The 13,336-nt window shown below is 39.7% G+C and overlaps 1 protein-coding gene across 1 annotated transcript in view; it reads right to left on the bottom strand.

Moving 5' to 3' along the window:
• Positions 1-7,402: 7,402 nt before the first annotated feature.
• Positions 7,403-13,336, bottom strand: part of HTR1E (5-hydroxytryptamine receptor 1E) — a 197,903-nt gene continuing 191,969 nt past the window's right edge. The window contains exon 2 of the mRNA XM_063441149.1: positions 7,403-8,815. Within this exon, the coding sequence (XP_063297219.1) occupies positions 7,587-8,681 (1,095 nt within the window). The 5' untranslated portion in view covers positions 8,682-8,815 and the 3' untranslated portion in view covers positions 7,403-7,586. The remainder of the gene's footprint in view (positions 8,816-13,336) is intronic.

Raw genomic sequence — 13,336 nt, 5'->3', positions numbered from 1 at the left:
AGGGATAGATGCATCTGAAAGGTATAATCGCTCATGGAAGTAGATCAATCAAATAATTGGATATCATCTAGTGGAAGTTCCTTAGTGCGGGAGACAGTAGACACAGGAGAAGGGAGGGATACATTAACATTCCTATCTGCATAGCCGGTGTCTGCATGCTCCAGACTCCATCTTGTAAATCTGTTTTTGCACCAATTCTTCCAAGGTCTTGGGGACTGTAGCTCTGTTGCATTTGTCTTTTTGTATTTATTTTGCTTTTTAAGTTAGAAAGTGGTGCTTGTATTATATATTTGATGCATTAATTATGCTTGCATTTTCTCCAGTGTCATGTGTCTGTATTTAAATGTCATTGTTCAAAGTAAAATGTTGTGAGGTAGTTCCATTAGGAACTGTGTGTCGTGTCTGGAAGGGAACTCCAGTAACAGAGTTTCAGCTTACTGGCTGTACTAGGAACCTTTAAAGGGACACTATAGTCACCAAAACCACTACAGCTTAATACTATGCTGAGCATTTACTAATTAATTTACTAATTAATATTTCTCATCACTGTAAAAACTATGAAAAACACTAACTGTTAATCTTTTTAAAGCAGGGGCTATCATAAGCCTAGCTGCCATGGTTCTTTGGCCTCAGCAGCATTAAGTAGTTGGGGTTACAATGATAAACTGATGTAATTTTTACTTTCTGCTTACTACCACATTTTTGATGTTACCATCTCAAAGAGTTTGACACTAGAACTTTGGTTCTCATCTAAACTCACATGACTTATCACATCATTGTTACTTCACTAGTAAGCATGACCAGAAAGAACTCTAGTGCAGGGGTAGGCAACCTACGACACGTGTGCCATGCAGTGGTGTATCCTGGTTTTGTGCTGCCCTAGGCAGGACAAAACTCAGGCGCCCCCCTCCCGCGCGCGCCACCCCCACCCAACCCTTCCCCCGCCACCCCCACCCAACCCTTCCCCCGCCACCCCCACCCAACCCTTCCCCCGCCTTCTAAATACACACACACACATTCGCTGACAGATACGCATACACACACTAACAGACACACACACACTAACAGACACACACACACACTAACAGACACACACACACACACTAACAGACATACATACACACTAACAGACACACACACACTAACAGACACACATACACACTAACAGACACACACACACTAACAGACACACACACACTAACAGACACACACACACACTAACAGACATACATACACACACTAACAGACACACATACACACACACTAACAGACACACACACACACACACACACTAACAGACACACACACACACACACACACACACACACACACACACAAACACACTAACAGACATACATACACACACTAACAGACACACACACACTAACAGACATACACACACTAACAGACACTCACACACTAACAGACATACACACACTAACAGACAGACACACACACACTAACAGACACACACACTAACAGACATACACACACACTCACATATTTAACACATATTTGTTTTTTAAATGTAACCCCCCCCAGCCTCCTTACCTTTAGAAATGCTGGGGGGGGGGAGGAAATGCCTGGTGGTCCAGTGGCTGCTAGGCGGGCGGGCGGGCGGGCGGCATTGGCGGGCGGCTGGCGAGGGAACACTTCCCCTGAGCTGTCTGCTCAGCTCCCTCGCGCGTCGCAGAGTGAGGCTGGGAGCCGGAATATGACATCATATTCCGGCTCCCAGCCTCACTCTGCGGTGCGCGAGGGAACTGAGCAGACAGCTCAGAGGAAGTGCTCCCTCGCCAGCCGCCCGCCCAGCCTAGCAGCCCGCCGGCATGTCTGTTAGCCACAAGGCTAACAAGACATTTGCCTTGGGCATTTGGGGGCGGCTTTTTTTGCCGCCCCCTGGAAAATGCCGCCCAAGGCAAATGCCTTGTTAGCCTCGCGGCTAATACGCCCCTGGTGCCATGGACAGCATTTGAGGTGTCTTTGCACGGCACTCTAGGCTGCCAGAGACAAACAGGATCTAACAGCATGATTACGCTTTGCTTTAATGCATTCTCATTGGCAATCTCTAGAATAAGGGTTGGCAACCTTCGGCACTCCAAATGTTTCAGACAATATTTCCCATAATGCTCTTACAGCCAGAATGCTGGCAGAGCAACATGGAAAGTGTAGTCCACAACATCTGGAGTGCCAAAGATTGCCTATCCCTGCTAGAAGAACAGGAGGAATGAAATCTGGCACATATTTTACTTTAAATATTTCTCCCTATTGATTAATTAACAAAATAGAAAATAGCAATGTCAGGTGCATGTTTCCTGGAAATAAATCCGAAGTGGACAAAAATAGCTCTTTAAGGGTTACTCCAAGCACAATGACCACAGTCAATGATTTGAAGTGGTCATGTTGCCCTGGAGACTCTATGTACACTGTTTCACAATGAAACGATGCACATAAAAAGTTTAATCCCTTTACTGCTGAAGGTGTAGCTCCACCTCTAGCAGCATTATTAGTAGCAAATGTTAATTAAGACACTGAGGAGTCAGGCAAGGCCTAAACAGAACAGGGACATGTGAGTGTGTGTGTGTGGGGGGGGGGGGGGAGAGGGGAGGGGATAAAGGGAGGCAGGGGGAGAGAGGGGGTGTATAGCTAAAAAGGTAAGGAGGTCTTAGAATGGTGGGAGGAGGATTAGGGGCAAAGGGGTGGGATAGTATAAATAGGTGGACATTCTACAGGCTAAGCAGTCATCTTAATTATCAGTTGGTAACAGCTTCCCACCCTCTCTCCCCTTGTTTGTTTCTTTGTTTGTTATCTGTGTTGTTCATTGTCACAGCGTGGCGGTGTATGGCTCTTGTCAGCGGTCCGTGGAAAGCGAATGGGTAGGGCTGTCCCCGGGGCCAGATTAACAGCCCAGTGGCACTGGTGCTGACAATTATGATGGGCCTAATTACATAATCTTATCGACCAAAAACACTAAAACACTCCCGAGAGTCATGTATCTGATGGAGATGGTGCTGGAGAGAAAGAAAACAGCAGCTATAAGAAAACACATACCCTCTACTAATCTCCCTCTAATTTATGTTTTCATCTTTCAAGTAAATCCATATCCCCTAACAGCAGTGTCCAGTCAAGCAGGAAGTCAATGGGCGCGGTAAAAGGGTGTGCCACTGACACAAATCACGTAACCTGCCAAAAGGGGTGAACATGCCCAAAAAGAGGACATGTCTGCCCAAAGAATTAGAAGGCCAGCCTGGCATGACTGCATGTCAGGCTGCCTGACAATCATGCAGCTGGCCAACAAAGGGCATACTATGCAGACAGCACCCTGAGCTTGGCATAAATGCGTCTAATGATGCGCTCACTCCATGCTTTCTAAGGACTGTCTCCTAGCACTCGCTGGTCCACTTGTCTCCTTACCTTCTTACTAGGAGGCAGAAGCTCCTGGTATATAGTCTGGGACATAGAAAAGCTGTATGTAGTGAGTGTAGAAGAAAGATAACATGCCACAGTGTTAGAGAGACCAAAGTCAGCATTACCTTAACTATATTCATTGTCAGCCAGTCTTTCTTGGAAAAACATACCGGCCTTACTAATTTGCATAATTAATTATGTATGGGTGACATCACATTATGTAAATCACAAGGAGTGACATGAGAGTAAATGCTGTAAAATCACCAAATAACTACTTACAGTTTGATTCTGCTGTATAGATGGATTTCTTCCAGTGTCCCTATATCTCCCAGTACCCCCATGTCTCCCAGTACCCTCATGACTCCCAGTGCCCCCTTGCGTCGATTACTCCAGGTCTCAGTGTTCCTATGTGTCAGTGTCTCAGTGCCCCATGTCTCCCAGTGTCCCCAAGTCTCTCAGTGTCCCCTAGTGTCGTGTCCCCAGGTCTCCCAGTGACCCTATGTATCACAGTGTCTCTATGTATCACAGTGTCTCAATGCCCCATGTCTCCCTGTGTCCTCCAGTATTCCCATGTGTCTATGTCCCCATGTCTCCCAGGGTCCCCATGTCACTAGGACACGGGGACACCAGGGACACTGGTAGACTAGGGGACACTGGCTGGGACACTGGGAAAATAGGAGACACTTGAAGACATGGGGACACAGACACCAGACACAGATACTAGAGACACTGGCTGGGGGACATGGGGACATTGAGACATGGGGGCACTGGGAGACATGGGGACACAGACTCCAGGGCCACAGACACTAGGGACACTAGCTTGGAGACATTGAGACACTTGGGGCACTGGGAGACATGGAGGCACTAGGAAACATGGAGACAGTGAGACACTGAAAGACTAGGGGACACTGGGAGATAAGGGGGCACTGAGACACGAGGGACACTGGCTGGGAGACATGGGGACACTGTGTCCCCATGTGTCTCTGTGTCCCCAAGTGTCTGTGTCATAATGTCTCCCAATGTCCCTTAGTGTCTCAGTGTCCCCATGTCTCCCAGTGTCTGTCATAATGTCACCCAATGTCCCTTAGTGTCTCAGTGTCCCCATGACTCCTTGCAGCCTTCCCCCCTATCCCTCACTTCCCTGAGCTGTAGGCTGTCTCTGCAGGGTGGGAGTTGCTGTCTGCACTCTGCCTCTCTCCACACACTGCGACCACTACTGACCAGTGCTGGTATTGCATAGTAATCTCTGTTTATACTGAGCAAAATACCAGCATTTGTATTGCCAGTATGACTGCAATATTGGCACCGGCCAGGCAGCCTCAAATACTGGCTGTGCCAATAAAATAAAAGCCAGGTGGAATCCCCAAGAGTAGTGTGTAAAAAAAAAAATACAAAAAATAAAACATTTTTTTAAAAATCAATGGGCCTATTCCATCGGCCTGGGCTAGGGCCTGAAGCTGCAGCTCCATCAGCCCCTATGTTAATCCGACCCTGGCTGTCCCTCCCCTAACCTCAGGTACAGTTATGGATAACAGACGTGCCTAATGAGCCAATAATTGTCAAGTGGTTAGCATTACAAGAATGGAAGGCCTAGAAAGGCCTTGTGCTGGCTGGGACGAGGGGGAGGGCAGCTGCCCAATTAATGTTTTTGGTTGGCAAGGTGGTACTCAGTGACGGATATATTTACTGAGTAAGTTATGCATATAGGATATTTTATTTTCTAAAGTTGAAGTTTAAAGTTTTTGAAGTTTAAATAGCTGTGGCCTATTTTCACCAAGCAATTCTGTGGTTGGTTCATTTCGGGTAAGCAAAGTGGTTGGGGATTAGCGGTTGGTTATGGGTTATGCCCATACACAATACCCTCTACCTATGCACATGTGCAATGAGTTGCATTCATTAGCCGAGAGTGGTCTTAGCCAATTAATGGCCAGTGGTATTGGCACCCAGCTTTTGCAGCTCTATAGAAGTTGGATTCACGTCACTGGGTATAGATGTAACCGACAGAGACAGCTTCATATCCACTACAATGGGCTGTAGTGAATACAATGCTTGGAGTAACGTAAGCTAGGCAAGTAACATAAAAAAGTAAATAGACACTTGCAGAAGCGAAACAAACACATATGTTTATATTGGATCATAAGTTTGTTTACATTTGCATAAACACTCCACTCTTACAAAATTAAATAGAAAATCCATTTTGCTTTTGTTTTCTTACAATCATACATACAATTTCAATGAATAGTAACAATCCTTTGTCATTAAAGACACAGCATACCATCTCCTGGATCCCAGTGATTTTCACCATTATAAACCTTTGAAAGTAGATCAATGGATGGAGATGCAGGGAGAGATTTTTAGTTATAGTTTATGTGAAGTTTTGAGGAAGAGCAGGATTTCTCATGAAGCAATTTCAAAATAAAGATGTGTCTGCAGGGTGCAAGATATTATAGTGAAACTGTCAGTCCTTAGGACTTTTAATATATTTAATATTAACATTATGTTAAATTTTGAAATACTGAAAAATTACAGACCCACTTTAACATAAAGATATATTCTTGATGAAATACTGATAAAAACTGTTGGAATATCACTACATTTACTGACATTAGAACTTTCTTGCTATCCCTTCCTCTCCATCACTTGCTTTCTGTGATTATCTGAGCACATTTTTTGGGGGCTATAGACAGCATAGTTCCATTGGACAGCTTGTTAGACTAGTTGTTGTAATTACCATCACCTGTTGATATATATCTATACAGCCCAATAAGTATTCAGAAGGAGTACTTTGACAACTTGCTAAATAACTCCCGTCTGTTTTGACATTTGACTGGAAGCTGTACTTTAGGATTACTCAGACTCATCTAAATAATATACTTAGATATTAACTCTAATACTGCTGTTTTATATATTTCATTGGAGCCATACCAATAAAGCTCTTTTTACAATATTGAGACCACTATTTGATTTTTCTTATATGGACATAGAAATTAACCTTATAGGGTTATGACTACACAGTCCGGATGTGTTTCATAGTTTGCAATTCTCTAGATACATATTGCTATATACCTTTTTATTATTTTTGTTATATTTTTAGCTAAATATCCTCTATATAATCTTCAACTGACTACTACCATTATCTCCGGGCAGGAAAGGCATAGGCACCTTTGGTGTACTTGCATACCTCTTTAATTATTTTTGTAACGTTCACTCTCTGCATTCATTGGCACCTGCTGGATTGAATGTTACATGGAAATATTTTTTTCCGAGTTCAAGCATGAAAGAAAAAAAACATTCAAAAGAACCATACATTTATCACTCACCTGACGTTTATGTTCTAGATACCATAAACCTTGCAAACCGTGCTTTTAAACACTTCACTAAGTTCCTAGCTCTCACCATAGTAATTCTTGCATTGCTGCAATTAAGAAGGGCTACTTCATTAGACTTGGCTACTTGTTGGGGGAAAAAAAAAGTTGAGTGCTGAGAATCCCTGTAATTAAAGAGGGTCTGATGAGGTGGCGCTTCTCAAGAAAGAAAATTCAAAGTGTTTTCTGTTGAATATTTAATAACTGGTGATGGTTTAACAAGCTAGCATTCCCTCTGAAAATAAATGCATGTCTGGGTCCACTTTCCTCCAAAACATCTAAAACAATATTGAATGCTTAAAAAAACCATATCATTTATTTTAGCAGGCTACACTAACTGTCACCTGACATCTCCACCAGTAAAACTGGTCCAGCAATGGTACATCGGCATGTTTCGTAGTGCATAGTGCTTCTGAGTCCTGGAATTATCTTGGCTGAAGCCTTAGAGAAACAGTATGAAAGCACATTATTACATATGCCTGAAATGGTTAAATGTCATTCAGCCATAGTAACTGTTTTGCAATTGTTTACATACATTGACAAAAATATTTTAGATACAGTAGAATGTATAACGCCCCTTTAACAATTTGAATTTTCATTAGGCATTAAAAATGATTATTTATGTATTATTTTAAACAACGGAGGTAGAAGACTGCATTACATAACAAGACATAAAGATCAACAACAAGCAAAAGAAAATAAAAATGTTGAATTACTGTTCCCCTTACCAAAAAGGCAATCTTGCATTTTATTTAGTTTTCATCATTAAGGCCTATAAGTCAGTCATACTTTGTGCTTGAATACTTGTGTGTTTTAAGAGTGCTCTTTGCATCGGATAAGTTTTTTAAAGGCTAACTTAAAATCATCATTGAAGCTTGTATAAAGAAGAGGGTTAATAAGAGAATTGACATAGCCTAGCCAGGTTAAAAAGTCTGCCACTTGTGGGGATACAGTGCAGAGGCTAAGCCCTACAACAAGTTCCTTGATAAAAAAGGGTAACCAGCTTATCATAAAAGCACCTAAAATAAGTCCAAGTATGCGAGCTGCCTTCCTTTCTCTCGTACTGGATATTTGTTGTTGCCGATCCCCAACCAACTCTATGTCATTATCATAGGGTGGTGTTCTCGCATATGTGTTAATCTTCTCAAATTCCATTGTGGGATCTGATGTGGAAAAATCAGACACACAGAACGTCTGTGTGAGTTTGCAATGGGCGAACGAGTTTTGACTATCGTTGCTCCGATTACTCAAGTGTCGGCTTGAGCCTCTCTTTTGGTAAAGGCTCTTTGCAGCATGGTAAATTCTATAGTACAAAATGAGTATTAAAGTCAAGGGGATATAAAATGCACCAAAAGTGGAATATATTGTGTAAATTACATGGTCATGTTGAATTATACATCTACTTGGGGTACTTATGTTGTGATGATTTCTCCAAAACAAGGGTGGAAGGGAAATAAAAATAGAAATTGTCCACACTGTTAATATCATTATTCCAGCTCGTCTGGCTGTTCGTTTCCTGGCGTATTCAATAGCATCAGTGATGGCCCAGTATCGGTCTAGTGCAATGACACATAGATGGAGTATTGAGCAAGTGCAGCATGTCATGTCAATACTCAGCCATATCTCACATATGACATAGCCAAGGGTCCATGTATCCATAACTATGTACGCAATGCTTAAAGGCATCACTAAAATGGCAACAAGAAAATCAGTAACAGCCAATGAGCATATTAAGTAGTTTGCTGGCTGATGTAATTTCTTGGTAGTGCAAATTGCAAGAATAACGGCAGAGTTTAATAATGTAGTTAGTATAGTTATGACTGCCAAAGTTAATGAAATAAGCATTTTTTCAGTGACTGTTTTTGATTTGCTTGTGATGGATTCTGTTGTGCAATTGGTAAGATTCATCTTCCTCTGCCACTGGAATTTTCTAATTTTGCTTTCTGGTCGTCTTCGCCATGTTGAATTATTTTTGTGAAAAGTCTTGTTATATGCAGAGCTTAGTAGATATTGTGATGGCCTTCTATTTACACATGACTCATCTGCAAGATACAAAGTGGTTACACATAGTTTATTATAAAGAGAAAACAGTAGAATACAAATAGAAATTTTGTTTATCTTTATCTTTAGTCCACAGATCTTTAGCATTACCTTTTGGGGAGGGGGGAAACAGGGACAAAAAAAACCCTTACTTATGGGCTACATTTTTTCTTAGGCACGGTCAACAATTGTTTGTTTCTATACATAATGCTGTTGTTCTCCTCTTGTCACCCATCAATGTTTTTATGTTTTGTACTCTAAAAATAATTATACTAGTTCTCCAACTCAATAAAAATAAGATTTAACTTTCTTATCCAGACTTACAAACTCCTCACAACTCTACCCCTCTGTATCTTTTGCCCATTTACTCCATCCTCTCTTCTCAGCCTAGTTCTGGAACTATGCATCCATCTCAAGTGAGAATTGCAGAAAAATCAAAGTGAATTTCAAATTTAAGGTAAAAAAAGAGGAACCGGACAAATTCATCCAGTCACCTAAGCTTTTAGTTTGGCTACTTTAGCCTTCGATTTTAAATTCACGTTAAATTCCCTGCAATTATCCCTTTAGAGAATAACCCTGTATGTATTTTACCACCCTTAGCCTGGACTGAGCAATCCAGCCAACTGAAGAATGCAATGGAAAGTGAATTTTAAAAAATCTCAGTAAAGTAATACTTCCTAATATTATTTTTAAACCTTTGCCCCTCTAATTTAATACTATGTCCTCTTGTTGTGGTAGTTTTTCTTCTTTTAATGACTTACTGTAATGGTTATGAGTGTATATTCACATTTTGTCCCTTGGAGTAAAGCACATGCCCTTTGACTGGTACAGCTACAAAGTAAAACAGGATAATTGATGATTTTATATATATATATATATATATATATATATATATATATATATATATATATATATATATATATATATATATATATATATAATGTCTCTGAAGCTTCAGTGTGTGAATAGGGAGGTGTATTTCAATGGAGTGTCAGCGTGTAAAAGTACGTATACATGGAGGTAAAACATCAGTGTGTAATATGGGGGTGTATTTCTTAAGAGCATCAGCGTGCGAAATGAAAGTAAAGGTACATTTTTGTGGATTGTCAGTGTGCAGATAAGAGGGTGTATTTCACTGGATACCAGAGGACAAATGAGATACAGGGAGGGTGGAAAGTCCATCCCTGGTGATCTGTTCAGAATCAAGTCTACAGCTCCAGGAAGGCGCAGGCCATGTACATTGCTCTGTGTGTTTGGCGTTTCTGAATGAATAATGGATGAATATCGCCATGCTATGTACAAAGGCAGTACATAATGCAGTAAAGTAAAAACATTAAGAATACCAAATTGCCACACATTATGTAAACGATTTAACTATAACTAGCACACTGCACACTCATGAGAATAATAGAAGTTATCAAAGTATACTCAGAAGGTCAAAGCATTTAATATAACAGCTTACTTCCTGTGGTTTATAAATCACTGCTGCTTTTCTTGTTCTTCATTTGACAATTCAGGATGATGCTGGTATTTTATCTCCCTTAACTCTTGTTGGTGCTTTACTCCTTTGAAGGATAGAATATATATTCTATTGCAACTTAGAAAATTTTATTATATAGGAGATATTTTTGGTTACCCCAATCACTACTTTGCCCATATGCTGTATATCTCATTTTATACAAGTAATCACATAAATAATGTCTTCTTAATTACCCTTCATGTATCACCAAATTTCAAGATGTATTAGACTTGTAGGTATAGAGGAGACATATTTTGATATTTTTATATATTTGTACATATTCTTAATATTTACAAAAAGCATTTATATATGACTTCTTTTTTAATGGTGCAGTCTATGCACCATAACTAATACACGCTGATGCAGTTGCTATGGTGCCATTAGTTGTTTTGGCGCCAGGTCCTGGTGAAACTGTCGAAATAAGAGTGGAGTTAAACGGTAGTTTACTTTCCTTTTCTCCATCACTGTGCTGGTCTCACCATGGCTGGCCCTGCTTCCACAGCTAAGATGATCAGTCTTGATAACTTCAGCTTATCCAATGCTTCCCCCTGCGCAATAGCCTCCTAAAAGCCACCACTGGGAGGCTAGTGTGTACGAGCAGCAAAATGTTGTGCTGTGCCAATCAGCATCTCATCATAGAAATGCACTGAATATTTTCTCTGAAACTGCAGTTTTTAATGAAAACCCTGCATGGACATGCTATAGTCACCAGAACCACTACATTAAGCTGTAGTGGTTCTGGTGACCACAGCGTCCCTTTAAATTGGTGCCCAATTTTGGATAGTACTTTATGAAAATAAAGTGTAAATATAACTTCAGAGAAACTGCTATGTTTACATTTGGGGTTAATCCAACCTCTAGCGGCTGTCTTCCGGACAGCCACTAGAGGCGCCTCTGCGACGCGGGAGGCGAATTTCGCCTCCATCATGCAGAGCGTCTATAGGAAAGAATTGAGAAATGCTTTCCTATGGACACTTAGAAAGCATGCGTGGCACTTGCCGCGCATGCGCATTCGGCTCCAGTGACGTCGGACGGGGGAGCTGACGTCAGACGGGGATGAGACGTAACCAGCGCCGAGGGAGCCCGGCACTGGATTAAGGCAAGTGGCTGAAGGGGTCTTAAAAGTAATTTTACTTTTTAAATGTAATGGTATTTCTACAAGAACCAATTGTAAGAGAGAGTTAAACCAAAGTTCAGATATGTCAAAAATATACTTTATGGCCCGAAAATGAGACTGAAAGCCTAACAAAATCTTTTGAAGTTTTACAGCTAGCTTGATGGATGCACCATAGCAACAAGACATTTTTGACATCGTATGCATCACGAAATTCAATTAACCCCTTAGACAAAGTGGTAGTTTGAATTCGTAATGAGAAATTATTGTTATGCTATCGCCATCTACTGATCAATGTCTATAAGACAATCAGTAGAAGGAACTCCCGCCTAATCCCATTGGTCAATTTAAATTCTTTAAAATTGAGGACAAAGGAGATCCAGGGTCAGATTCCAAAGGTTGGATGCAAGATCATCAGATGCGAGGAACACACTCTGGAGACACCTAATCGGTGTGATTCTAGCAAACTGTCAACATCTAAGGTTTTTACAATTTTAAGCTCTGCTCTGTGTTGCATTCTGGGTGTAAAGGAATTCTCTAGCAGAACTCTGAAAGTTTCCTGTAGCATTGTAGAAAGGCATCTCAGTTGAAATAACTGTTAATCAAATTGTAGTGGAATTATTTGTAATTTTGCTTGTAACTACCTTAGAAGTTAATCTACTCCTGTTGCTGGATATGTTTCTATTAAGCTACATTTAATTGTGGTTATTGTGTCAAAACTGTTGCTATATCTTGTATTTATTGTTATACCTAAATATTTACTAATATTGTCATGCATGTTACAGATTATTATTATTATTATTATTATTATTATTATTATTAATTTGTCACAATAAATTATTATTTTTATATTTAGTTGTGATTAATATGTGAAATATAAATCCTCTAATAAATGTACTCCAGGGTCTATGAGAGTTAAAGCAGTGGGGAAATAGTGCCAAAATATACATTTTTCATAGTAATACAAATTAATACATTTTTGATAATTTGTATGAAATATTATTTTTTAATATTTATTACTCCATAAATATCCTCACAATATGAAACTGAAATGGTTAGATGTATATAAGCATCCTCTAGGAATACCAAAAGTCTGGGTTTTGTCAATATACCAATAGGAACAGAAATGTGAAATGCCACATCCTGGATTGGATGATGTGTCTTGAAAACCTGATTGGGATTATTTAAACTTTTTGGAATGCTATCAGACCCTTATGAATTCCTTGGGTTCCTATCTATCTTATCAATCTTATGATAACCTACTAAGTGACCAGTAATATGCTTTCAGTATCCTATTGTTTTAAAAATGCATAAATAAATGTTGCATTCTGTTTTTTAATTTATATTTTAGCTAGCCCTGTATTTATTTTATAGATAATATGATGACTAAACATTTTCTGCTATAGGATATATTATTTATAATGCATAACATTATGTATTCCAAATTGTTTATCTAGCAACCTAAAAAGCACATGGGATGTAATTGTGTCCTTTAAAAAAAACCAAAAAAAACAACAAAAAAACAGCCGAGTTAATATTCTACTCAGTTCTGAAAAAACATGAAAACAAAAATCTTCCAGGCATAGTTCATTAATCCTTTTCTACAATACTACAGAGCCTATGGTTTTATAGAAATTATTTATGCCACTGCTTTCATGTGACTGAGCAAAACAACATAAAATAGCAGAAATCTGATAAGCTAAAGAGTTTGGTTAAAATTTCAAAGGATAAATGGAAAATAATAATGGAAAATAAAAATGGAAAGTCAACATAAATTGCACATATAATACAAAGATAAATACAATAGTCTCAAAAACTTCCCAATTTTATAGGCCCAAAAAGAGCTTACATTAAAATAGAATAAACATACACTCAAATTAAAATGCGGTC

Source organism: Pelobates fuscus, chromosome 2 (genome assembly GCF_036172605.1).
Source record: "Pelobates fuscus isolate aPelFus1 chromosome 2, aPelFus1.pri, whole genome shotgun sequence".
NCBI lineage: Eukaryota > Metazoa > Chordata > Amphibia > Anura > Pelobatidae > Pelobates > Pelobates fuscus.
The sequence above is the reverse complement of the archived record's forward strand: the minus strand, read 5'-3'. Positions and strand labels throughout refer to the sequence as shown.